The 23,028-nt window shown below is 37.6% G+C and overlaps 3 protein-coding genes and 1 long non-coding RNA gene across 6 annotated transcripts; 3 read left to right on the top strand and 1 right to left on the bottom strand.

The window, feature by feature from the left end:
• Positions 1-8,498: 8,498 nt before the first annotated feature.
• On the bottom strand, positions 8,499-9,538 carry LOC130497621 (uncharacterized). The gene is made up of 3 exons (XR_008936621.1): positions 8,896-9,538; positions 8,753-8,813; positions 8,499-8,628 (listed from the first exon to the last, which is right to left on the bottom strand). It is a non-coding gene; the product is annotated as an uncharacterized LOC130497621 (long non-coding RNA).
• A 460-nt stretch (positions 9,539-9,998) lies between these two features.
• On the top strand, positions 9,999-12,904 carry LOC108814165 (probable glycosyltransferase At3g07620). 3 transcript variants are annotated; one of them, XM_018586674.2, is made up of 5 exons: positions 9,999-10,129; positions 10,243-10,955; positions 11,042-11,172; positions 11,308-11,656; positions 12,106-12,904. In XM_018586674.2, exons 2-5 carry the CDS (start codon positions 10,341-10,343, stop codon positions 12,772-12,774), a joined length of 1,764 nt encoding a protein of 587 aa, XP_018442176.1. In that variant the 5' UTR covers positions 9,999-10,129; positions 10,243-10,340; the 3' UTR covers positions 12,775-12,904. The 3 variants fall into 3 exon arrangements, with proteins under 3 accessions (XP_018442176.1, XP_056847133.1, XP_018442175.1); XM_018586673.2 differs by having other exon boundaries at positions 10,026-10,129; positions 10,210-10,955; XM_056991153.1 differs by having other exon boundaries at positions 10,025-10,955.
• Positions 12,905-13,021: 117 nt separating this feature from the next.
• On the top strand, positions 13,022-15,358 carry LOC108814326 (protein phosphatase 1 regulatory inhibitor subunit PPP1R7 homolog). Its single transcript, XM_018586873.2, has 6 exons — positions 13,022-13,342; positions 13,446-13,676; positions 13,763-13,909; positions 13,995-14,137; positions 14,218-14,332; positions 14,735-15,358. Exons 1-6 carry the CDS (start codon positions 13,073-13,075, stop codon positions 14,813-14,815), a joined length of 987 nt encoding a protein of 328 aa, XP_018442375.1. The 5' UTR covers positions 13,022-13,072; the 3' UTR covers positions 14,816-15,358.
• Positions 15,359-15,671: 313 nt separating this feature from the next.
• On the top strand, positions 15,672-21,436 carry LOC108818107 (dolichyl-diphosphooligosaccharide--protein glycosyltransferase subunit STT3A). The gene is made up of 23 exons (XM_018590973.2): positions 15,672-15,926; positions 16,106-16,168; positions 16,237-16,292; positions 16,371-16,442; positions 16,530-16,635; positions 16,719-16,769; positions 17,050-17,145; positions 17,294-17,353; positions 17,434-17,547; positions 18,011-18,097; positions 18,457-18,560; positions 18,738-18,833; positions 19,010-19,130; positions 19,224-19,304; positions 19,381-19,509; positions 19,604-19,843; positions 19,963-20,106; positions 20,228-20,414; positions 20,495-20,592; positions 20,688-20,767; positions 20,843-20,930; positions 21,021-21,110; positions 21,214-21,436. The coding sequence occupies exons 1-23, from the start codon at positions 15,801-15,803 to the stop codon at positions 21,265-21,267; spliced, it is 2,343 nt and encodes a 780-aa protein (XP_018446475.1). The 5' UTR covers positions 15,672-15,800; the 3' UTR covers positions 21,268-21,436.
• Positions 21,437-23,028: the final 1,592 nt, after the last annotated feature.

Genomic DNA, 23,028 nt, shown 5'->3' with positions numbered 1-23,028 from the left:
TCGTGCATCGGTTATTGTATCTAGCTTGAGTGTGATCGTTTTATTCAAAAAGGTAATGAAATTCGAATTAAATGATTGAAAATGAAAATTATGCAGAAAGGTGGTGCACGACGATCACTAAAAGTCAAAGTATGTTGAGCAAGTAAGATGTTACTATTTAAAAAATAAAAGAAATTTGACTTTTTTACAAAAAGGAGAAACATTTGCAAATAAACGAAAAGTCGCTAGAAATATTTATTTTTCACAAAAGTGCCTAACATTCCTTCTATTCGCCATGTCTTTGGGTCTCTAGGCTGTTATGCACCTTGCTTTAACTAATAAAATGAAAATCGAAAACATTTAAACACCACTACAACAAATTAGATGTATAGAGACAATGCAATTCGTTGCTATATTTATTACTATTTCTGTAGATTGAGACAATACTAAAATTTGAACAACCAAAATGTTGTAATTATGTTTCTTTGCAAACAACATCAAGCATTCACATGATCTCCTAAACTTGCATTTTGCTGCTGTCATTCCTTGAGAGTTATGGATTAAAAAATGTAACTATTTGCATGTTTTACAGTTTATATCGTCGATGCATGAAGATACTATCGGTTACAGTATAACAATGAAAACAAATGAATGTTAGTCTTTGGGGGTTGAACCATATTGTTTAAGAATTTTTGCTCCTACATCAGTTTAACTGCTACTTTTTTTTAAAAAAGGCTTTTAAATTAAAAGACAGAGGAACATACAATGTATGGTTTAATAACCATAAGTTAGAGAAATATGAACTTGAAGGGTATTATCTTTAACATTAAGGATTTCAAACCATTTAATTTTAAATGGTCATGGTAAATTTATTTTTGTCAAACGGTTTCTCATCTCGCATCTCCATCTGTTAAATTCAGTGTGCCGGTCTCTCTTCCTCTTTTCTTCTGTTTTTTTTTTTGTTCACCTCCTCTTTTCTTCTGTTTGAATTGGTTCTTTTTCTTGTGTAAACTTCCTAATTAAAAATTTAAGAAAACCCTCTGACAAGAAGAATTTGTTTTGTTTATGTTGAAGAATAAAAAAGAAAACAGTATGATTTAATTTTAGCTTTTAGAGCTGACTTCTTAAATGCAATTTTAAGGACAACGAATTCTCTTTAATGCAGGAAAATGGCCTGATGTTTGGGAAGTGAATGCGTATTGGCTCAGGCTAAGTTTCCCTTTTTACCTAAAAGTAAGTTTCGTGTGTGGTGGCCGACTGGCCGGTAGGGGACCATATCAGCCTCGTCACGTCCTATATTGAGCTAAGCATGGTTCCAGGCCACTATTTGAATTTCAAATCCATACTATTCTAGAGTTTGTTAATAACGTATGTAGGATGCATTTCAAATTAAAAAGGTATTTCGTTTGATCAAAAAAATAATTAAAAAGATCTTTCATTCAGTTTAAAAGTTTTTGGTTCATTCAGGAGTAATTCTCTGTTCAATTTAGGGTTCTAAATAATGACTAAAGTTATGGATGTAGACAGTAATTTCTTCTTTGTTTCTAAAATTTACATTATGGAATTTTCTATCCATAGTTCTTGTTGTGAAAACTCTGTTTTATTATTGAATCAAAGTGTTCCTTATATAGGAAATACATGGCGACATGGGCCTAAATACAATGAGCCATAAACGGACCAAGATTACAAGTAAATATCTAATGGGCTGGACATCCATAAACATAATATTCATAACACTCCCCCTTGGATGCCAGAACCATATAGAGCTTGTAGTGTGCTTAATGTTGCCTCATTAAAACCTTACTCGGAAAACCCAGTGGGACAAAACCGAAGTGAAGGAAAAAGAGTACAACACACACTACTCCCCCTGTTCTGGACCTCCGTTCTTCAAGTCTGGCGCATGGACACTTTGATGGTTTAGCTTCATGGGCGCCAAGTCTTGAACTGGTCCTTCTGTTGCCATGTCCCAAACGGATAGGTAGACTTCATAGATGTGTAGTTGGTGTAGTCATGGTGAAGAAGTCGGCTAACATTTCTCATGACTGAACTTGTAGTACTTTGTGCTTCTTCATCATTCTCCAAATGTGTATAACTTGTTTGAGACCTTGTATAAACCTGTAACATTTATTAAAACCAAACAATCCCTTTTCTTTTGGGTTTGGTTAGTATAAAATAATCTCAAACATAATAAAAGGATATTTCAATCCTGTCCCATTGCCTCATGTTCGGACATGCCAAATTTATCTAAGTAAAGTGCCAATAACACTTATGGCAGGGGACGTGTATGGCTTTAGTATCAATGTCTTATGGTCTGAACATATCTATAAAACTTATCCGACCTAGTATGGCTTGCCATATCAAGGCGCCAATCATATCAATACATTTCTTTTGGTCGGATGTGCATAAGTCTTAAAAGTACTTATGTAAAATCTTTCCTGGACCAAGGACACATGCCTTGTCCATAGCCATACCACGATTTGAATATAGTGGTCACTGGAACCGGTTTAGTCGGAACAGGATCGAGGGGATCGAGCCGAAACAGGGCCGGAACAAGACCGAGATGATTACATGGTCCATCTTTCTTAGATAAATTTTGACCATGAATGCCTTAGTGTATCCATGATCTACTCGGATCATGCTATGTCCATTGTGTGTGTCCCGTTCATAGCTTTTGACCAGACTCTTCATGAACCTTCTTTATTATATGTCCATAACTTGTTCATGAATGGCTATCATGCTATAATTTGATGTTCATCAAAACTAAACCACTTTTGGATCAATATGCCGTTCCCCTTACTATGGACGTTTCAGGTCGGACAAGACCGAAGGGAACGGATCGGAACGGGCTGGACTAGAACCAAGATGATTAAGGTCGAACTAGGTTGGACGTGATCCTAGTTGATATGGGTCTTTGGTCGTGAATCTGATGGATTCATCCTCTTATTCTCTTTTGACCATATCACATTCTATTCTTGGTACTTTGGATCATAGATCTCAATACATATTCATGGCTATAATCTCCACTATAGATCATTGTATTCTTATCGTAGCCTGTCCAAGAATCAATCGATCTAATCATCCTTTCTTTAAGTATGAACACAAGGAATTTCCTTCATAATATATGCATGGAGTGTTCAGGGACGTTCTTATAGAACTCCTTTCACTAAGTATTACTTAGTCTTATCCTTTACATGCATTATATGCCTTATATGCAGCTGCCTTTCGTTTCAGTCCATGAATAGCTTAGGAACAAAACTATTCTATGAGAATTTCTTTTCTCATCTTTCTGATACTCTTATCATTTCTTTATCCAGTGATCAATCATGCTGCTTACTACATTTCCCTTTTCTTATATCCAGACCTTTATCACTTTCGGATTTGTAGTAGCATCCACCACATAGGAGTATATCTCCTTATAATCTGTTCCTTGGTCTTTGTGAGTATCCTTGTGTAATAAAGTCATTCCTTGAATGCTTTAAATAGGAATATGAACACCTTAGTCCATGTCTCACGATTTCTTTTCCTTTTCCACACAGGACCCATTTTTCACTGGTTTTATCTTATCAGATGGTGTTTCTATATATGGCCAATACACCCATCTCTTTTATAGATTCTTTGAATCTTTCTTAAACCCCCACAGTTTCTTTTAGTCTATGAATGCATTCTTTTATTCTCGTGGGTTCTGATCCTCGCTTATATCTTTTAAACTCAAGTGCTATTTTCTTATGCATCTTTATCTTTTGTGTATGTATGTGTCGACACTTCTTTTATAGTGTTCCATTGTGTTCCAGACATGAACTAATCGATTAGAGATTTCATTCTTACTAAGAACCTTTATTACCTTGCAGTTTGGCGTCCCAAACTACATGGTCTGGTATCTTAGATGTTCAGCTGCGCAGCCTTATCTAAATGTCTGGTATGGTTTTCCTTATGACCTCGGATATGTCATTTATTTGCACCTTTCTTTTTATTTCCGAGGTTCCTTATCTTATGGAACATATTGGTCTATCTTTAGACTCTATAGCAACTTGATTATGTCTCTTCTAGGACATTAATTTCGTGGTGCTTAAGCTGGTATGACTTAGTCATTCTTTTTCTTTTCTTTTCGGGTCTAATCTGTCTGGCATTCTTTTAGCTAGCTTTGTATGATCTTTCTTTGGACGTCTTAAATCATATTCTCTGGTCCGAGGATCTTGCCAAGACAAGGATGGTTAATACCATTCCATTTCTCTTTATACTTGTACCAGCTTATTTCTTTCTCCCCCTGATGTTGGATAGTTGGATTCATCATGTAATCCGTAAACCTGGCCTTAATCTGATCACCCATATTTTGGCTCAAGGTCTCTTATAAAATCGTGGGAGGAAGACATTCTCATATCCAACATATATTCCCAATCTTATTTCATCTTCTTATGAGGTTCCATCCTAGACGGCACATATTATTGTGGTGGTCTATACATAATATCTTAGGATGGTCTATGTCTGGATCATGACCCTTTATAATTATTAGATGGGAATATCTATGCTCACTTTATATGGCCTGATGCATCTTATCTTTCATACATGTAAATCCATAATGTCTCCAAGCTTATAGACTTTGAAAGTCTGAACCTTATAGGTTATGGTCTGTTCGACCAAGCTCTTATATCTTATGGCCTGTTTGGCCAGGCTATCATATTCTGTTTGGCTATCATGTTCATGTTTTTATAGTATGGTCATGGACCACACGGGGTGTGTATTCTCCCCCTCATGAACATGCTATAAATTTGTTTGTGTAAGGACACTAAACCATTATGCCATTTCGTGATGCTTGGGACAATTGAGCCTCATGAGTTTCCCTTGTGTACATGTTTCACAACGTGAGATTTCTATGGGATAACTCTTTGTGCCTTTGTAATATTAAATTTTGCATCAAGTTTGGACTAGGATGGCTAATCCGGTCATGCCATAAAGTGTTTAATTTCGTAGGTCAACCAATCTGGTTACCTAGGCCTTGTGCCTTTATCATACTGATCCTTGGCATAGTCTAGATCAGTAGAGAATGCAGGTATAGTCTCGACCATTTTCTATGGTCTTGGGCAATTTTTCTGATCTCATATATCTGAAGGAACTTTTGTTTCATTTGCCCATTGGTTCAATGCGGAAATCATTCATTTTTAAATCTTTATAACTCAATGGGTCTTTTATTGGGTGTATATAATGCCTTGGCCGAGTGACTATACTCTTATTTATAAACTCATATATACTCTTATCTATATCATAGAGTTTTGATGTCGAGATTTTTTTTTTTTCAAGGCATCTGAAGTCTCATAATCCATCTGATCATTTTCTTTTTCATGAGTTTCATACTCTATTTGATCAGTATGGTCATGATCCATGTCATCTTCACCATCTCGGTAAGCCATGTTGGCTTCCGGATTTTTCTTCAAACTCTCTATGTAAAGCTCATACAAGTGCTTTGGAGTTTGGCAATTATTTGCCCAGTGATTACCCATACCACATTTGTGACACAAAAAAGATTTTATTTAAGGTTTAAAAGACACACTTCGACCTCGACCACGGCTAAAGCCGGGTGTGGTATTGCGGCCTCGTCCTCGCCCATGTGTCGTAAATGTGTCACGACCTCGTCCATAACCTTTCCCACGGCTAGGGCCGGAATGGTTGTTGTGCTGGACGAGATTACTTTCTTTCTTAGGTTCCAAAGTCAGCCTAGAAATGTCGGGTAATGATTTTGTACCGGGAGGTCTCATCTCACTGTTTCTCATTAATAACTCATTATTGGTCTCAGCCAATAGTAAATAGGAGATCAAATCAGTATAAGTGGTGAAACATCATTCTCTATACTGCTGTTGCAGTAACACATTAGAAAAAGTCTTGTTCAGTTACTTATTCACCATATTGTTTCAATATTGAAACTATCTTAAACAGAACCGAGTTGTATTCATCCACAGACTTATAGTATTGAAATCTCAGGTTCTTCCACTCAAATTTTATCCTTTGGTAATAGCACCGTTTTATGGTGATCATATCTCCGCTGTAAGGCGGTCCAAAGTTCTAGTGGATTTTCTTTACTGGGATACTGATTTCTTTAGACTCTCATTTAGATGGTGGCTAATAACTAATATTGCCATGTATCAATCTTTCTCGTTTGGCAATATCGCCTTCTATGATTCATTCACTAAGTCCTTTTGACTTTAGGATAACCTCGATATACAGTGCCCATTTCAAATGATTATCTCCTTAGAGATTTAGGACAGCATAATCCAAGTTGATTTTCGACATCTCATATTATATATCACTCAATCTTTATAAGAAAATCAATCATATAAATCGTGTGATCAAGCAAACAATCGAATTAATGCTTTCCTAATAAACAAGTCACACGGCTTAGATATATGTCTAAAATATAAAGTTTTTCCTTTTATAGAACGTTTCTGAAAATATAATTTTTCTGAAAATAGAAAGTTTCCTTTTATAGTAAGTTTCTAAAAATAGAAAGTTTCCTTTTATAGTAAATTTCAGAAAATAGAAAGTTTCCTTTTATAGTAAGTTTCTAAAAATAGAAAGTTTCCTTTTATAGTAAGTTTCAGAAAATAGAAAGTTTTCTTTTATAGTAAGTTTCTAAAAATAGAAAGTTTCATTTTCTAGAAATATTCTGAAAATATAAAGTTTTTTTTTTATAGTAGGTTTTTAAGGTTTATAAGAAATCGATCATAATTATGTTTTAGGAGATGATCAACTTCAAAGTTTAAAATCGATTTGATCATTCAGATCAATGATGTTTTCGAGATTCAGCAAGCCATTGAGGCTGTGATTTTAATTGATTAACAATCTCATATCGAACTTTAGGTTTAAGAGCTCCGATTTACTCATGGATGGGTTTGGACTTATTAATCTAGGTTGTTAGGGATTTTGCAAGATTTTAATTGTCATAATCTTTAACATCAAGCCAAATTCGATTGTTTGTGTTCTCTTTTAGAGTTTCAGACAGTTTACCTTTGTTTAGAGAAGATCTGAAACCGGACCACCAAGAGAAAGAGAGATCGTAGATGGATTAGGGTTTTGACGGCGCAGCTTAAAACGGGAGGTGAACGCGCGTCTGAACTCGGATTGATGTGACGTTTGCGGCACTGGATTCTTCTCGTCGAGAGCTTCAAATTGATAGGTTGATCGTCATCTGAGTCCTTACGGTTAGAGAGATATGACAGTTTGAAGTTGCAGCCGAAATTAGGGTTTTAGGTCACTTGACGGCGCGTCTTAGAATAGCGATTGAGAGCGCGTCCGACGTCAGATAGAGTCAAGGCCGACGGCGTTGGATTCGTCTCGTCAAGAGCTTCAATTTGATATGTGGCTCGTCGTCTGGATCCTTACGGTTGAAGAGAACGAGCTGTTTGAAGTGGCGCCGTCAATTAGGGTTTTTGAGATAGCTCGGGATTTCAGAGTTTCGTGCTGATAACGTGTTGTGAAAACTCTGTTTTATTATTGAATCAAAGTGTTCCTTATATAGGAAATACATGGCGACATGGGCCTAAATACAATGAGCCATAAACGGACCAAGATTACAAGTAAATATCTAATGGGCTGGACATCCATAAACATAATATTCATAACAGTTCTTTCTTATTCTTCTAATTTTAAAGAATTATAAAACAATAAATAATAAATAGTTTCCATTTCTATTAATTTGTTCCACTTCATTTTTTTCATTATTTTAATGTTCATTAGTTAAGAGCTTTGGTAAAGTTTTTAGAAATTGATCTCCTAAAACAAAATCGCCAGCTGTAGAAATGTAAAAGTGAAACTACATTCTGTGGTCACTGTAAATGGCAGTAAAAAGCTACAAAAAGGTTAAATGAGTAGCTCTAGGCTAGGGCTGGGCAAAAAATCCGAACCCGAAAAACCGAACCGAACCCGATCCGAAAAAGTAGCACCGAATCCGAACCGAAATTGATTAAATATCCGAATGGGTTCAAAATTTTGGTATTTAAAGAACCGAAACCGAACCCGATCCGAACCGAAATATTTTGGGTACCCGAATGTATCCGAAATAAATTTATATACTTAAATATATACATTATTTTTATATATAATGTATATTAAAAATATATAAGATACCTTTAAGTTTTCCAAAATACTCGGAAAATATATGCAAATAGTCAAAAGTAAATGTTTAAAATAGGTAAAGTATACTGAAAACACCAAAATAGTTAAATATCTATTGATCCTTTATCCAAATATTCAAAGAAAACCAATTTATATGTTAAATTAAGGTATTTTGACATATATGTTATGAAAATTTATATGTAATATATTATGTTTCTTATAGATTTTGAAAATTTAAAGTATATAATGAATTTTGAAAATTTAAAAACATTTTAAATGGGTTATCCGAACCCGAACCGAACCCGAAAAGATCCGAACCGAACCCGAACCGAAATTTAAAAATATCCGAATGAGGCTAAAATTTTTGACCCCAAAAATCCGAAACCCGAATGGGTACCCGAACGCCTAGCCCTACTCTAGGCAGGCAAAATCTAATGGACCCAGCTCACACGGCTATATGTTAGGCTGATCGATTAGACCCAGATGCCCTTCTCCGCCTAGGCCTCTTTTGCATGATTCTCTATATGCTTAGTAGCACTAGAACTCCTACAACACAAACCATCAAATCAAATTGAAAACCGGCAAAGGTTGATACCATACTTGGGAAACAAGAATCCTATTTTACCAAAGGTTAACCAAACTTGAATGTAAAAAAAGCTGGGAATGTTACCACCAGCTGCAGCACCGGCAGGTACTATCCAGCGAGTAACAACCAGAAATGACATGTCAATCTGCAAATTGAGAGCAAATTTATATAGAATTCCAATAGTCCCTCCAAAACTGATTAGAAAAAAAAAGGTAACAAAAATTTACATCGTCCCTATTGAAAAGGCCTCCCAGATACTTGCTCCTGGAAGAACTAAACTAACTTTCATCCTTAGCTGATCTCCAACGTGCTGATCTTGTATTCTCCATTGTAGTATTCAAGCCACGACCTAAATCAATGCCACAATAATCAGGCAACCTACGGTTCCTTCCTCTGACGTGTAAGCCATACTTTTTAGTTCCCAATACTTCAAATTTCAAAATCTGGAGTCGCTCTGACAGATTAGCTCCTTTTCCGACCACATAAGAGTATGTGGAAGACATACTCGTCTGCGACTATGTGTGAATATGTTTTCCAAAATTTGGAGAGAAAACTACAGTACTGCCCATGTAGTAACTAGTGAAATCTAGCATTTTCTTTAGGAGCCAGTAGCAGTTGGTGACACCATGTGGCTACTGCCAAGTTAATTTTTGTCTCCATAAACACCAACTCGGCCATCACAGTTTTTCAAAAGCGCAAGAACAGCAGAGTCTTCATGTAAACGGAGCAGTAAATGGAAGGTACAGACATAAGTAGAGTGAAGTGGTTTATAACTGAGGAACCAGTTTGTAGTAGATTTTGTGTAGAGCCACTCTCAGAGCTGTCCAGTAAAGGAACACTTTAAACACTAACTCCTATCTGAAATATTGGAGAATTCAGTGGTTTTATTATCTCTTTTCCGGAATTCTCGCCGTCGTCCCAGACTCCCTATCTGAAATCAACGGCCACTCGATTCCGGAATTTTAACCAGATCCTTTTTCGAAGTTCGCGCACTATCAGACGGATTTCCTCCAACTCTTAGGATCGACTAACCCATATGCAAGTGCCGTTTACATGCAGTTGCTGTGGAGATTGTTGCTTCACTCTCTCGGGGAAGCAAACAATGATATGAAACAGAGTAGCGTGAGGAAAAAACAAAACAGAGTAGCCTGACTATTAAACCGGGTGGTTGTTGGTTCAGTTTAAGCAGATCAAACCGACTGGTTTATATTGCTTTGGTTATGGTATCGATTTGGTTTGGTACAACTCGTATTTTGTTTGTTTCGGTTTAATTCTCCAATTGTTCGAGTTATTAGAATTTAGTAAACTGGTTTGGTTTGTTGGACAATTATTCTTTTTGTCGTCACCGGAAACCTCCGTTCGAGTCAAAAAGGTCGTCAAAGAGGAGAAGCAGATCACTTCACTTCTTCTTCCTTTCTCTTGGACTCCATTATCTGATCTCCATGTCCTTTCTACAATTAGGTTTGTTGAGTTTCTTTCTCTTTTTAGTAACTTCCGGACAAAAATATACATTGTCAACTTACAAAAGTCTTAATTAGGAGGGAGTTGACCAACGACCCTTTTTTTCTTGATAGTGTCGGTAGGATAAAGTTTCTCAAGGTCGCTGTTAAAAAGACACGAACTTGACTTGTTTCGTCGGTTTTTTTGAATCTGTGTGAATTTCCTTCCTCTCATGGAGATTAGATCTGAGCTGCGAAAACTTTCCCGAAGTGGAAAGCCGACATGGGCTGTTCTGGTCGCGGTTCTGGCTCTTACTCACATCTTGTTGTTACTTTCATACGGAAGATATCTCTTGCCTGATGGCAGAAGACTCAAACTTCCCAATGAGCACAATGCGTTGATGATGACTCCACCACAAACCGCTCTTCTCAGGAACACACTTGCGGTTAACGTCTCTGCGTCTCCTCCTACTACAGTCTTGGAGAATAACGGTTTTGTGAGTCAACGGAATGAGCCAGAGGATGATGAAGGGTTTGTAGACATTGCTGATTTTGAGAGCTTTGAAGATGTGAATGATACTGTCATCGTCAAACAAGTGGCTGGAAGCAATGTGAGTGACAGTCATTTTCCTTCACAGAAAATTGTGATGCAAAATGTGTCTTTGCAAAGTCAGAAGAGCTCTGTTTTGAGTGGAGGCTCCTCCATAGCTGCTCCTGTTTTGGAAAATAGTACTACGAAAGTGAGTAAGAAGAAGAAGATGCGTTGTGATCTTCCACCGAAAACTGTGACCACAATAGATGAGATGAATCGGACTTTAACAAGGCACCGTAGATCTTCACGCGCAATGGTACGTACGTCCCTTCTAAGTTTCTTTGTACCTCTATATGAACGAACGAACATTTAGTTATCAATACAGTTGGTTCTCCAATGTAGCGACCGCGTTGGTCTTCTAGGAGAGACGAGGAGATATTGGCTGCAAGAAGGGAGATAGAGAATGCTCCTCTTGTAACAATTGATCGAGAACTCTACCCTCCAATATTCCGTAATGTTTCCATGTTTAAGAGGTAAAATAGTAATGGTATAATGGTTCGTTATGTAGAAAAAAGTTTAGTACTACTCTGTATCATATGGTCTGTTTGGTAGTGTTTTCCCATTAAAAAGGGTAATCTTGACATACTCGAATCAGTTATAAACCTCAGGAGCTACGAACTTATGGAACGTCTACTCAAAGTTTACGTGTACAAGGAAGGAAACCGCCCCATTTTCCATACTCCGATACTCAAGGGGTTGTATGCATCAGAGGGATGGTTTATGAAGTTGATGGAAGGGAACAATCGTTACACTGTGAAGGACCCAAGAAGGGCTCACTTGTACTATATGCCATTTAGTGCAAGGATGCTAGAGTACAAGCTTTATGTGCGTAACTCTCACAACCGAACCAACTTACGCCAGTTTCTTAAGGAGTACACTGAGCACATCAGTTCCAAGTACCCTTTCTTCAACAGAACCGGTGGGGCTGATCATTTTCTTGTCGCCTGTCATGATTGGGTATGCGCACCTTCCTTTAATTCTTTTATCATGATTGATAGCCCTGCGGTTATTAACCGAACCTGCCGAAAAAACCGAAAATTTTGGTTTTCGATTCAGTTCTGCAACTAAAAGAAATCGGTTTTCTCGGTTCGGTTTTCTAAAAAGATAAAAAGAAATTTACCAAACAGTATCAATCATGATAAAAAAATTCTGAACCAAACTAACCAAAATCCAAACCAAAAATAACTAAAATTAACCGAATATTTTTTTATTTTATTCAGTTTAAACTAAAAGTTTAACTGAACTAACCGCAAAACTAAAAACTTTTCCGTAATTTTTTTTTGAAATTGAGCTAACCAAAAACGGGATTTCCGTGAGATTTCGACCGACCCGCAGGCCTAATTGAACTTATTATTTGGCCCATTTGGTAACTATATTCACCGTCTTGAAGTTGGTTCACTAAACAGGCACCATACGAGACGAGGCACCACATGGAGCATTGCATTAAAGCTCTATGCAATGCAGACGTAACCGCAGGGTTCAAAATCGGAAGAGACATCTCACTCCCTGAAACATACGTCCGAGCAGCTAAAAACCCGCTTCGCGATTTAGGTGGAAAACCTCCCTCTCAGAGGCGGATCCTGGCTTTCTACGCTGGAAGCATGCACGGTTACTTACGCACCATCCTACTGCAGCACTGGAAAGACAAAGACCCGGAGATGAGAATCTACGGTCGAATGCCGCTTGGTGTGGCGAGCAAGATGAACTACATAGACCAGATGAAAAGCAGCAGGTACTGCCTTTGTCCCAAAGGGTACGAGGTGAACAGCCCGAGGGTGGTCGAGTCTATATTCTACGAGTGTGTCCCTGTGATCATATCCGACAACTTTGTGCCGCCTTTCTTCGAGGTTCTTGATTGGAGTGCCTTCTCGGTCATTGTTGCGGAGAAAGACATCCCGATGTTGAAAGAGATTTTGATGTCTATACCGGAAGAGAAGTACGTGAAGATGCAAATGGCGGTGAGGAAGGCGCAAAGGCATTTTCTTTGGCATGCTAAACCGGAGAGATATGATCTGTTTCATATGGTGTTGCATTCTATTTGGTATAACAGAGTGTTCCAAGTAAAACGTAGATGATTAAGTCCGTTGTGTGAGTTGGAATAGCTAATCTACATTGTTGTTGACTCTACCTTTTGTAAATATTGGTTGTGGTAGAAGAACAAGATGTATGTTTCTATGCTAATAAAATGGTTACAACTTAGTAACACACGTGTTTGATCAAAAAAAAGAAAAACTTAGTAACACACGTCACACGTGTAAGCTCATGGGCCTACTTATCTAGCACCTGTTTATGGGCTTTCGGCTCACAACGAAACGCCAACGTTTTTGAGTGTCAGAGAGAAACAGAGAAGTTTCAGCTTCCCCCACAAAAGCCATGAGCAGTGAGAAGGAAGCGCAACCATCAATGGAGATCGACGATTCGGCTAACGTCCTCGATCTCACTAGCTGCCAGCTCCACAGTCTCGAGACGATCGAGCTACCACCGACGCTGACTGAGCTGGACCTCACGGCGAACCGTTTGTCGGGATTGGACTCGAGGATCGCTCAGCTCTCTGCGCTCAAGAAGCTTTCTCTTCGCCAGAACCTAATCGATGATTCCGCCGTCGAGCCTTTATCTCGCTGGGACGCCTTGTCCGATCTCGAGGTGATGATTCTCTCCACTCTCCACTCTCTAATCGTGCGAATCGGCATTTTATAATCTCTGAGACACCCTACGATTAATCACCGTTAAATATATAAATATGCAGGAGCTGATCCTCAGAGATAACAAACTAGCGAAAGTTCCAGAGATAGGCATATTCTCAAAGCTTTTGGTTTTCGACGTATCTTTCAACGAGATCACTTCGTTGCAAGGGCTATCAAAGGCATCCACCACGCTCAAGGAGCTCTACGTGTCTAAGAACGAAGTTAACAAGATTACGGAGATTGAACACTTGCGCGACTTGCAGATTCTTGAACTCGGTTCTAATAGATTGCGGGTTTGTTTTGTTCCACCTCCTTTTGGTATTTTCTAATCGCTTTATAAGGATTCAGCGGTGAAAATGGAGAGCCCTTGATGTTTCAGGTAATGGAGAATATGGAGAACTTCACAAAATTAGATGAATTATGGCTTGGGAGAAACCGTATCAAAGTTGTGAACCTGTGTGGGCTCAGATGTATTAAAAAGATTAGCTTGCAGAGTAATCGGTTAACCTCTATGAAAGGATTTGAGGTGTGCATTGTTTTTACCTTTCTCTGCAGTGCAGATATCATAAGCGTTTTTGTTCTTCTGATGCGTTTTAAAAATATGTGCGCAGGACTGTGTTGCTCTTGAGGAGTTGTATTTGAGCCATAATGGTATCTCAAAAATGGAAGGCTTGAGTGGATTGGTTAACCTACGGGTGTTGGACCTGTCGAACAACAAGCTCACGTCAGTTGATGACATTCAGAACCTCACAAAGTACTTAACATTTCCTTTGCTTCAGACCACTCCTTTTTTTTGGAGACCTTTTCTATCCCTGACTTTACCATAACTTATAGGTTGGAAGATTTATGGCTTAATGACAACCAGATAGAATCACTTGAAGCAATCACAGAAGCTGTTGCAGGCTCAAAAGAGAAGCTGACCACTATCTACCTCGAAAATAACCCTTGTGTAAGTTTTTTAACCATACACTGAGGTCTCTCAGTCACTTATCATCAATATCTTGTCATGCATTATTCTAGGGATTTCCTAATCTTTGTTTTGCTTTTTGATAAGGCATGCTAGTGTAGTGATACACATAAGATCCCATTGCTTGTCTTGTTCATTGGGAATCGTGATCTAGATAAATTATTTAATGCATCTAGGAACAGAAGTTGAGCATCACAACTTGGTTGTAGAGTTCTGCATCTGTCTATTCATTTGTTTTTTGAGACTCATCCAGTATCTTCTTTATATTATTAATTTCTCTGGGTGGGAACTCGTGAGAAGGGTATCATTTCACTTTGAAGCCGTCCATTTAGCAATATATATAGTTCAAAGTTTATACATTATGTGTTGTCTATCTCTTCTCAGGCCAAGTCTTCCGATTACGTTGCTGTGGTCAGACAAATCTTCCCAAATTTGGAGCAAATAGACTCTAACTTATTTGCTTGAAGATGTGACGTTTCTCGTCGCTTCCTCATATAGTTTAGAAGACTTCAGAGCATGGTCATCAAATCCAAGAAATCAGGCAAAAAACACAGATATCTGGAAATATACACGTGTCTGCTGTTTATCATAAAGAAGTGCAAATGAGCAAATCGAATCGTTGTCTTCATCGATATTTTATCAAAACAGTTCTCGTGCTCCCTTGCAAGCAAGCCTGTTTTTGGTCTGTAAGCAGTATTTGGAAGTCTGAGGTTGTCTTTGTTTTCCCCTGACATTCTTTATCTTTTCTTTCCGCTTCATATGTGAGTGTTAAGTACTGGGAAGTTGCTATGTTGAGATTTTACTACTGATTGGTTACTATTTGTTAAGTTTTTGGGCTTTTATTTGTAGACAAAGGCACCTTCTAAGACGGGATGATGCCGCAAAGAAGTATGTTCTTCCTATTACTAGTGTGTCAAGTTAATGTACCCAGAACTAGTGTCAGTCTGTCAAGTTAATGTACCCAGAATACATTCTTGAAAAATAAAATATCATTTATAGGTTTTGATACTAGCATCTTGTAGAAGAAATAAATAGCTATCTTCATATGTACCTCAATAACCATGGAAAAGATGGTGTAGATCAGAGTTTCCATTTTATGACACTCCTCAAAATCCTTACCAAACTAAACCGAACTTATTTGAATTCTAATTTTGCACCGGTCCGAAAAAGTCAACTACGGTTTGGTTTGTCACGTTAAAAAAACAGGGAGCTTTAGATGAGGGTAAACGAATCAAGACTTGACAAGTGTTAAATCCACGAAGGCGCGCCAGTAGTTTACTAGTTACTGCAAAGCTTAACAACATGTCTGTAATTCATTACTGCTGAGTAAAGATTGGGTTGGATTGTTTCTGTCTGCTGCTTTTGAAAAACCCTTCCGAGTCTTGGTCCTCCTTCAAAGTCTCTCTCTATAGAGCCGGAGAGCTCCTCACATTCTCAGCGTAAAGAAAAAATGGCGACTCAAGAGAGTCCACCTCCTGGAACGTCGTCTGCGATGAGGAATGCTTTCGGTACTGTTCTCTCAGCTCTGATCCTCCTCCTCATTGGTGTCCTCGCTTTCTCGATCCGTCTCTTCTCCGTGAGTTCACTAACCAACGTCTCTTCTCCTTTTGATTTATTTCAAAATGCTCAACGATTCTAGATCCGATTTAACTACTTTAGATCCGACTATTCTGGATCCGATCTCATTATACTGCGATTGATCGATCGGTGTACATATTTGTTTGTTGCTAACGTTTATTCTTCTAATCCTTTCAGGTCATAAAGTATGAAAGTGTGATTCATGAATTTGATCCTTACTTCAATTACAGAGTCACTCAGGTATTATGCTTACACGTTTGCTTTGTGTGTGAGTTTTCTCCTTTTAATTTATTTATTGTCTGTTTCAGTTCTTATCGAAGAATGGGATATACGAGTTCTGGAATTGGTTTGATGATCGGACCTGGTAATTTTTGTACCAGAAAGTTAGATCCTTTTGGTCTTCTTCACTAGCACTATACTTATCTTTTTTTCCTTTTTATAGGTATCCTCTTGGCCGTGTGATTGGAGGAACTGTTTATCCTGGTTTAACATTGACTGCTGGAACCATCTGGTGGTGAGTGGTGTTTCACCGACTATTTTGATACACACGTGTAGATCAATCAGTTTATAATTCCTGATGTTTATATCCATCTGCCACCAGGGCCTTGAATGCAATAAACATTCCTCTATCAGTAGAGACTGTTTGTGTCTTCACTGCCCCTGTATTTTCAGCTTTCGCATCCTGGGCAACTTACCTTTTGACCAAGGTTTGTTATTTACCTTAACATTTTTGTTTTTAGTATATTCAAGAACCATTTAATCCAGCATTAGCTATTTTGCCTTTTAACAGGAAGTTAAGGGCTCCGGTGCTGGACTAGCAGCTGCTGCTCTTTTGGCCATGGTAATTTATTCAACATACATAGAGTTTTTATTCTATTAGATGTCTCTGAAGAATCTGAACAGTAACACATTAAGTTCTTAAAACATTATGGCTATGAATTTTTTAAAAGAATCAAACAAATTTGTTCCTAGAGCTGAACATCATGGCTATAAATGAATTATAATAGGTTAGTGCTTGGTTATTGGATGTCATGTAAACTGATCGTTTAGTGGAATCTGCAACAAATGTCTATAGATGCGATTCTTTGGAATGCTAGTTTTTTACTGAACTATCTTTGCAGGTTCCCTCATATATATCCCGATCTGTTGCTGGAAGCTATGACAATGAAGCTGTTGCCATTTTTGCTTTGATCTTCACTTTCTATCTTTACATAAAGGTTAGGGTTTTCTCCATTGCCATGTAAAGTTGTTTTGATTTTTCACCATATATCCATTTGACAGCCAACATCAAGCATTCTCTTGTAAATTTCCGTTTCTTATTCAACACAGTTCGTAAATTTATTCTTTCTGGTGGACTTTTTGCAGACACTAAATACAGGTTCCCTGTTTTATGCTACACTGAATGCTCTTACATACTTCTACATGGTACGACTTGGATAACTCCCCATTTTACTCTACTATTCTCTGCTCAACTTTCACATCTTTTTTTTTTTTTCATCATTTAGGTATGTTCTTGGGGAGGTTATACCTTCATTATCAATCTGATACCAATGCATGTACTTCTGTGCATTGTAACTGGCCGATACTCTCCTCGACTGTACATTGCCTATGCTCCTTTGGTATGTATTTTTCCTTCTAGTAACAGATAAAAATATTTTTTCAATCAGTACCCTAACAGGCGTTTCTCTGTTTGTTTCCTTGAAAAGTTTGAATGTACAAGTAAGAGTCATGTATGCTATTTTTTACTGTCCAGCATTGGACCCTAGCTATTAGTTAGTATAAAACTGTTTTCATAGGTGCACAACAAATTAAACTGATAAAATGATTAAAAGGTATAATAAACACAACTGCTTTTAAGCCTTTAAGGTTTCTTGAACTGTCCTCTTGTGGCTAGTATAGGAAGCTTCATAATGATTCATATGGTTATCACAAATGTTGGTAACCTTAATTCGTGTTATTGAGAAATTAATAGTCTCTCTATGCTGTATTGGCTGTATATATCGCGTAAGATACTAAATAATACTAGCTGGAATGAGACTATTCTGAAAGTTATTGACACAAATTGTGTGTATGCGTATGCAGGTTGTGCTGGGCACGCTGTTAGCTGCCTTGGTACCTGTTGTTGGTTTCAATGCGGTTCTGACATCTGAACATTTTGCCTCGTTTTTGGTGAGTTCTTTCTTCATGCCCTTATATTCACGCTTGCCTCTTATTTTAATGCTTAGTTTACTCATTCCAAATTTGAGTGTTAAATCGACCATGGATCTGTCCTCTCGATACTTAGTTTCCTGGATGCGAGTTTATATATGCTGTCGATTTTCCTAGCCTATAAATTTGAAGCCTCTTTGAAATTTTAAGTTTGTCTTGTGAGATTTTTTTTTATTTGTTGAACACCATACAATTAATTATACGAAGTACACTTTACTGGGATGGATATGTTGGATTATGTTTTGCAACTGACTGAATATTGGTACTACTTTTTCTCTTATCTTCTATTTTTCTAATTATTTTGTCGGTAACTTATGCAGGTTTTCATCATCATCCACGTAGTAGCACTCGTATACTATATCAAAGGCATTCTCTCTCCCAAAATGTTCAAAGTTGCTGTGACACTTGTTGTGTCTATCGGCCTGTAAGCTTTCTTATACTGTGATTCTCTGACATGTCTACGATTACCACACCCTGATAAGAGGAATTTATCTGCATCTAATCCAACTGTAGTAGATAGTACATATGGAATAACTACCTCTAGATTTCCTGGATTGTGTGTCATGGTATAAAAAGTGTGTTTGCTCCATTATTTTTACAGGGTTGTGTGTCTCATAGTTGTAGCAGTTCTTGTGGCACTGGTAGCTTCAAGTCCAACAGGAGGATGGAGTGGTAGGAGTTTGAGTCTACTTGATCCGTGAGTGGTTCTAGTTTTCAATCTTTATTTCCCCTAGCGATCAAGTTTATTTACAAATTTCGAGTATGCCATTGTCCACGGTTCAGGAATTCTGCTCTATGACTCTTATCATCTTGCCTGCAGCATATCTGACACTCCCTTGTTCTTTCTTGGTTTCTTTATCTATCATGTAACAGAACTTATGCAAGCAAGTATATTCCAATTATTGCAAGTGTCAGTGAGCATCAACCTCCAACTTGGCCGTCCTATTTCATGGATATCAATGTTTTGGCTTTCTTGGTCCCTGCTGGCATCATTGTAAGTTAAACGTTTATTGTAGTTGGATTTTGTACGGAAGAAAATGACTGTATCCGTAGAGTTAGTGTTGATTCTTTTCTCTCTTCTTGGTAGGCGTGCTTTTCGCCTTTATCTGATGCGAGCTCTTTCGTGGTCTTGTATATCGTTATGTCCGTATACTTTTCCGGAGTTATGGTGAGTTGCCTGTCTACGAAATACAGTTTCATATTTCCCTTGCCGGAGTTTTTCACATGTCTTCCTGATTTGCTAGGTTCGTCTTATGCTCGTGCTTGCTCCAGCAGCATGCATCATGTCTGGAATTGCGCTCTCTCAAGCTTTTGATGTTTTCACGGCTTCCATCAAATACCAGTTAGGTCGATCGTCTAATTCCAAAGATGATGTTAGTATGCTTCTCTCTCTACTTTGTTCGCTCAGATGAATCATCTGTTCTACCCAAGTTCTGGTCACAAAATGGTTTGTGTTTCGACTGTTAGGCAGAGGACAACACTTCTACAAACAATGCCCCAAAAGATGATTCATCTTCTGGTAAGACTGACAAGGGTGAAGAAGTTGCAAAAGAGCGGTCGTCAAAAAAAGGCAAGAAGAAAGAGAGAGAACCTGCTGATAAACCTTCTGTTAAGTCCAAGATTGCGAAGAAAAGGGCTCTTGTTTTGCCTCTTGAAGCCTCCATAGTTGCGCTTCTTCTCCTTATAATGTTGGGTGCTTTCTATGTGGTATGCATACTTCCTTCGAGTTACTAGTTTTGATCCAATCTTCTATAGTTAGTCGAGACGACAAAGTACAAATGATAAGACTTTCAAACGCATACCTTCCTCTCTCTTTTTTTTTGTAGATTCATTGTGTATGGGCAGCTGCAGAAGCATACTCAGCTCCATCAATAGTTTTGACATCTCAATCGCGTGACGGCCTACATGTCTTTGATGATTTTAGAGAGTCTTATGCATGGTTAAGCCACAATACTGACGTGGATGACAAAGTGAGTTTTTTTTTAGTCAGTTGTTAGATCCTAGTAATCCTGCTTTGTTAAAGATATATAGGCTGTGTCTTTGATAGTATAAAGTTGCCTGAGTTTGGTTTTGCGAAATAAAATCATGTAGGTGGCATCATGGTGGGACTATGGTTATCAGACGACAGCTATGGCTAATAGAACTGTTATTGTTGACAACAACACCTGGAATAATACTCACATTGCAACTGTTGGCACTGCAATGTCATCTCCAGAAAAGGCGGCGTGGGAAATCTTCAACTCCTTGGATGTGAAATACGTTCTTGTCGTCTTTGGTGGTGTGTTTCTTCTCTTGTGACATTGTTTTCTTGTGTTTACCTTTGAAGTATATTCTCTGATGTGACAATCCTTTCACCAGGTCTTATTGGTTACCCAAGTGATGATATTAACAAGTTTCTGTGGATGGTGCGTATTGGAGGCGGCGTCTTTCCTCACATAAAGGAAGCTGACTATCTGGTACTTTTTTTTTTCATTCGGTATTAGCACCAAGCTATGATGGCTCAAAAAAATTTGAAGACATTGAATCTTACCTGTTTATTTTATTGCAAAAGAGAGATGGCCAATACCGGATTGATTCTGAGGCCACGCCGACAATGTTGAACTGCCTTATGTACAAGCTCTCTTACTACAGGTACGAAGCTTTCCTGTCACTGTCAGCTTGAACTCTGTTTCCAAGGCTCAGTATTTATGTTTTTTTTCGTTTCAGGTTTGTAGAGACAGATGGCAAAGCTTATGATCGGGTTAGGCGGACGGAGATCGGGAAGAAAAATTTCAAGCTCACACATTTCGAAGAGGTGAGCTTTAAATTCTGTACCACAGACCCGGAGCGAACTGATTCTACTTAGATTCTGGTAAATGTGATTGGTTTTGTTCTGCCATATCAGGTTTTCACGAGTCACCATTGGATGGTTCGGATATACAAGCTGAAACCCCAGAAGAACAGGATTCGTGGTAGAGCAAAGAAACTGAAATTGGTAAGCACCTCTGGGAAAATAGTCAAGAGGATGTGTCACGACTAATCATACTAGTTTTTGAGAAGGGCATATGTTAACTTTAAGGCTTTTGTTTTGTTTCCAGAAAACAAGCTCTGGATTGGACTCAAAACCAGCGAAGAAGAATCCGTGGATCTAGAAACCCTAGAAGTATTTAATGTTGGATGGTGAGTTATATGTTTAACTCTTAGGTCACTCTTTATCCTCAGAGGAAGTTGTTGCAGACGCATTCAAGTTTCTGATGTTAGGATTCGTAAACTTTTTTGTAGACTTGGGAGTTTTATGTTTATTGTGGAGATTTACATATATTCAGGTGGCCAGATCGAATCCCAATCCAACAAAATGGAAACTTTAAATAGCTTCAGTTTGACTTCTTATTCTTAAATATCATTTACAGAATTCAATTATTGACGTGATCTACAACATGTTTACACAAGGATCCAAATTCTCAACTACATTCCAAAAGTTCAAAATACTCAAAACTAGATTTTTCATCAGGACGATATCGACCTTACAGATCTATGCGGAAAAATATTATTTTACCACACGAGCAAAACATCTGAAGCTGCATGGATCTTGTTCATCGTACGTGCATGGCCTCCTGAGTTGTGGTGAGCACCATATATCTCAAAAGAACTGGGCTCCTAATATCTATCACGATGTGCCATCCTGACTTTTACTCTCTCCACATGACTTGTTACCAACGTCTTTGCGCTTGCTATTCCAGTGATTGCATTTAGATGTGGAGTAGTCTCGGTTAACCCATCCGATCCAGTTGTCATTTTTTTATAATTTGGAATCTGAAATGTTGGTATTGGAGTACTACTATTACATACAGTCTACACATTATCCTCTTTTTTTTTATTACTGACAAAATGTCAAAACTTGGCATAATTTTATATGCGTTGACGGAAAAGTTGTCAACTAATTTGTTTTCTGAAGAAGAAAAAAAATCATTTGTGTTTTACTTTTACTTCGAGAAAACTGTCCATAGGATGAAATGGTTATCAGAATACTGAATGCCTGTTGGTTTTGTATTATGATCCGTTTAGTATTGCTTGACTAATTAAACACAAGAATTTTTTTTATTTACTAGTACTGTGGTATCTATTTTAGATCTTGATTTCACAAGATGGAAAAGATAACTAATTAGAAGCGTATGGTTTCAAAAAAAAAAAAAACTATTAGAAGCGTAGGTGTGTGACCTGTAATACAGCATGCTTCAGCGTTACACGGACATGGTTCCAATCGAAAAGCACGTCTCTTTGAGAGAAAAAGCATGAACTGAACACACAAATTTTTTTTTACGGGGTGAATTTTTTTGCTTTTTTGCTTAAAGCCTAGATAGTGCATGCCAATAGCATTGAAATGCTATATATTAAATATTTTAGCTTTTGTTTTTCACCAAGTAAAGGCTAATCTTCAAAATCAAATTTACATGTTAACGTTATGATCAGTTACCACCTAATAACTGTACCTCTTAGGCATTCTTTTATAGCATATGTTTTGGAAGCTAATTTTGTTTATGTAAAATGGGATTGAAAAATATATTTACTCTCTTGATTTCCAAATAAGTATTGCTTTAGAGTTAAACTTTTCTAATTATAAGTAGATTATCATTTCACATCTTAACATTTTACCTCCGAAAAGTTATCATTTGACATGTCAGTGCAATTTTACATACCCTTTACCCAAAACTATAACTTTTGTATTTAAGTTATTTAAAATAACTAGGGATAGGGATATATAGTATTATAGTAAACAAAGGTACATCAGCATAATTTTTAAAAAAACTAGCAAGTACGAATATAACATATTTTATAAAACAGAGGAAATCTAAGACTAGCAAATATATAAGAATTCAAATATATGCAACCACTATAAAAGTCCAACCTTTGCA

This window comes from Raphanus sativus, chromosome 7, assembly GCF_000801105.2.
Source record: "Raphanus sativus cultivar WK10039 chromosome 7, ASM80110v3, whole genome shotgun sequence".
Taxonomy (NCBI): Eukaryota; Viridiplantae; Streptophyta; class Magnoliopsida; order Brassicales; family Brassicaceae; genus Raphanus; species Raphanus sativus.
This window is presented reverse-complemented; position numbering and strand designations above follow the sequence as displayed.

What these genes read in the sequence shown, in the direction of transcription:
- LOC108814165 (XM_018586674.2), top strand. Translation starts at nt 10,341, where the DNA reads ATGGAGATTAGATCTGAGCTGCGAAAACTTTCCCGAAGTGGAAAGCCG. An exon ending in GTAGATCTTCACGCGCAATG is followed by an intron (nt 10,956 to 11,041) that starts GTACGTACGTCC and finishes TCTCCAATGTAG; the next exon opens with CGACCGCGTTGGTCTTCTAG. An exon ending in TTGTCGCCTGTCATGATTGG is followed by an intron (nt 11,657 to 12,105) that starts GTATGCGCACCT and finishes TTCACTAAACAG; the next exon opens with GCACCATACGAGACGAGGCA.
- LOC108814326 (XM_018586873.2), top strand. Translation starts at nt 13,073, where the DNA reads ATGAGCAGTGAGAAGGAAGCGCAACCATCAATGGAGATCGACGATTCG. An exon ending in TCGGTTCTAATAGATTGCGG is followed by an intron (nt 13,677 to 13,762) that starts GTTTGTTTTGTT and finishes TTGATGTTTCAG; the next exon opens with GTAATGGAGAATATGGAGAA. An exon ending in GACATTCAGAACCTCACAAA is followed by an intron (nt 14,138 to 14,217) that starts GTACTTAACATT and finishes CATAACTTATAG; the next exon opens with GTTGGAAGATTTATGGCTTA.
- LOC108818107 (XM_018590973.2), top strand. Translation starts at nt 15,801, where the DNA reads ATGGCGACTCAAGAGAGTCCACCTCCTGGAACGTCGTCTGCGATGAGG. An exon ending in AGTTTGAGTCTACTTGATCC is followed by an intron (nt 18,834 to 19,009) that starts GTGAGTGGTTCT and finishes ATCATGTAACAG; the next exon opens with AACTTATGCAAGCAAGTATA. An exon ending in TGGTCCCTGCTGGCATCATT is followed by an intron (nt 19,131 to 19,223) that starts GTAAGTTAAACG and finishes TCTTCTTGGTAG; the next exon opens with GCGTGCTTTTCGCCTTTATC.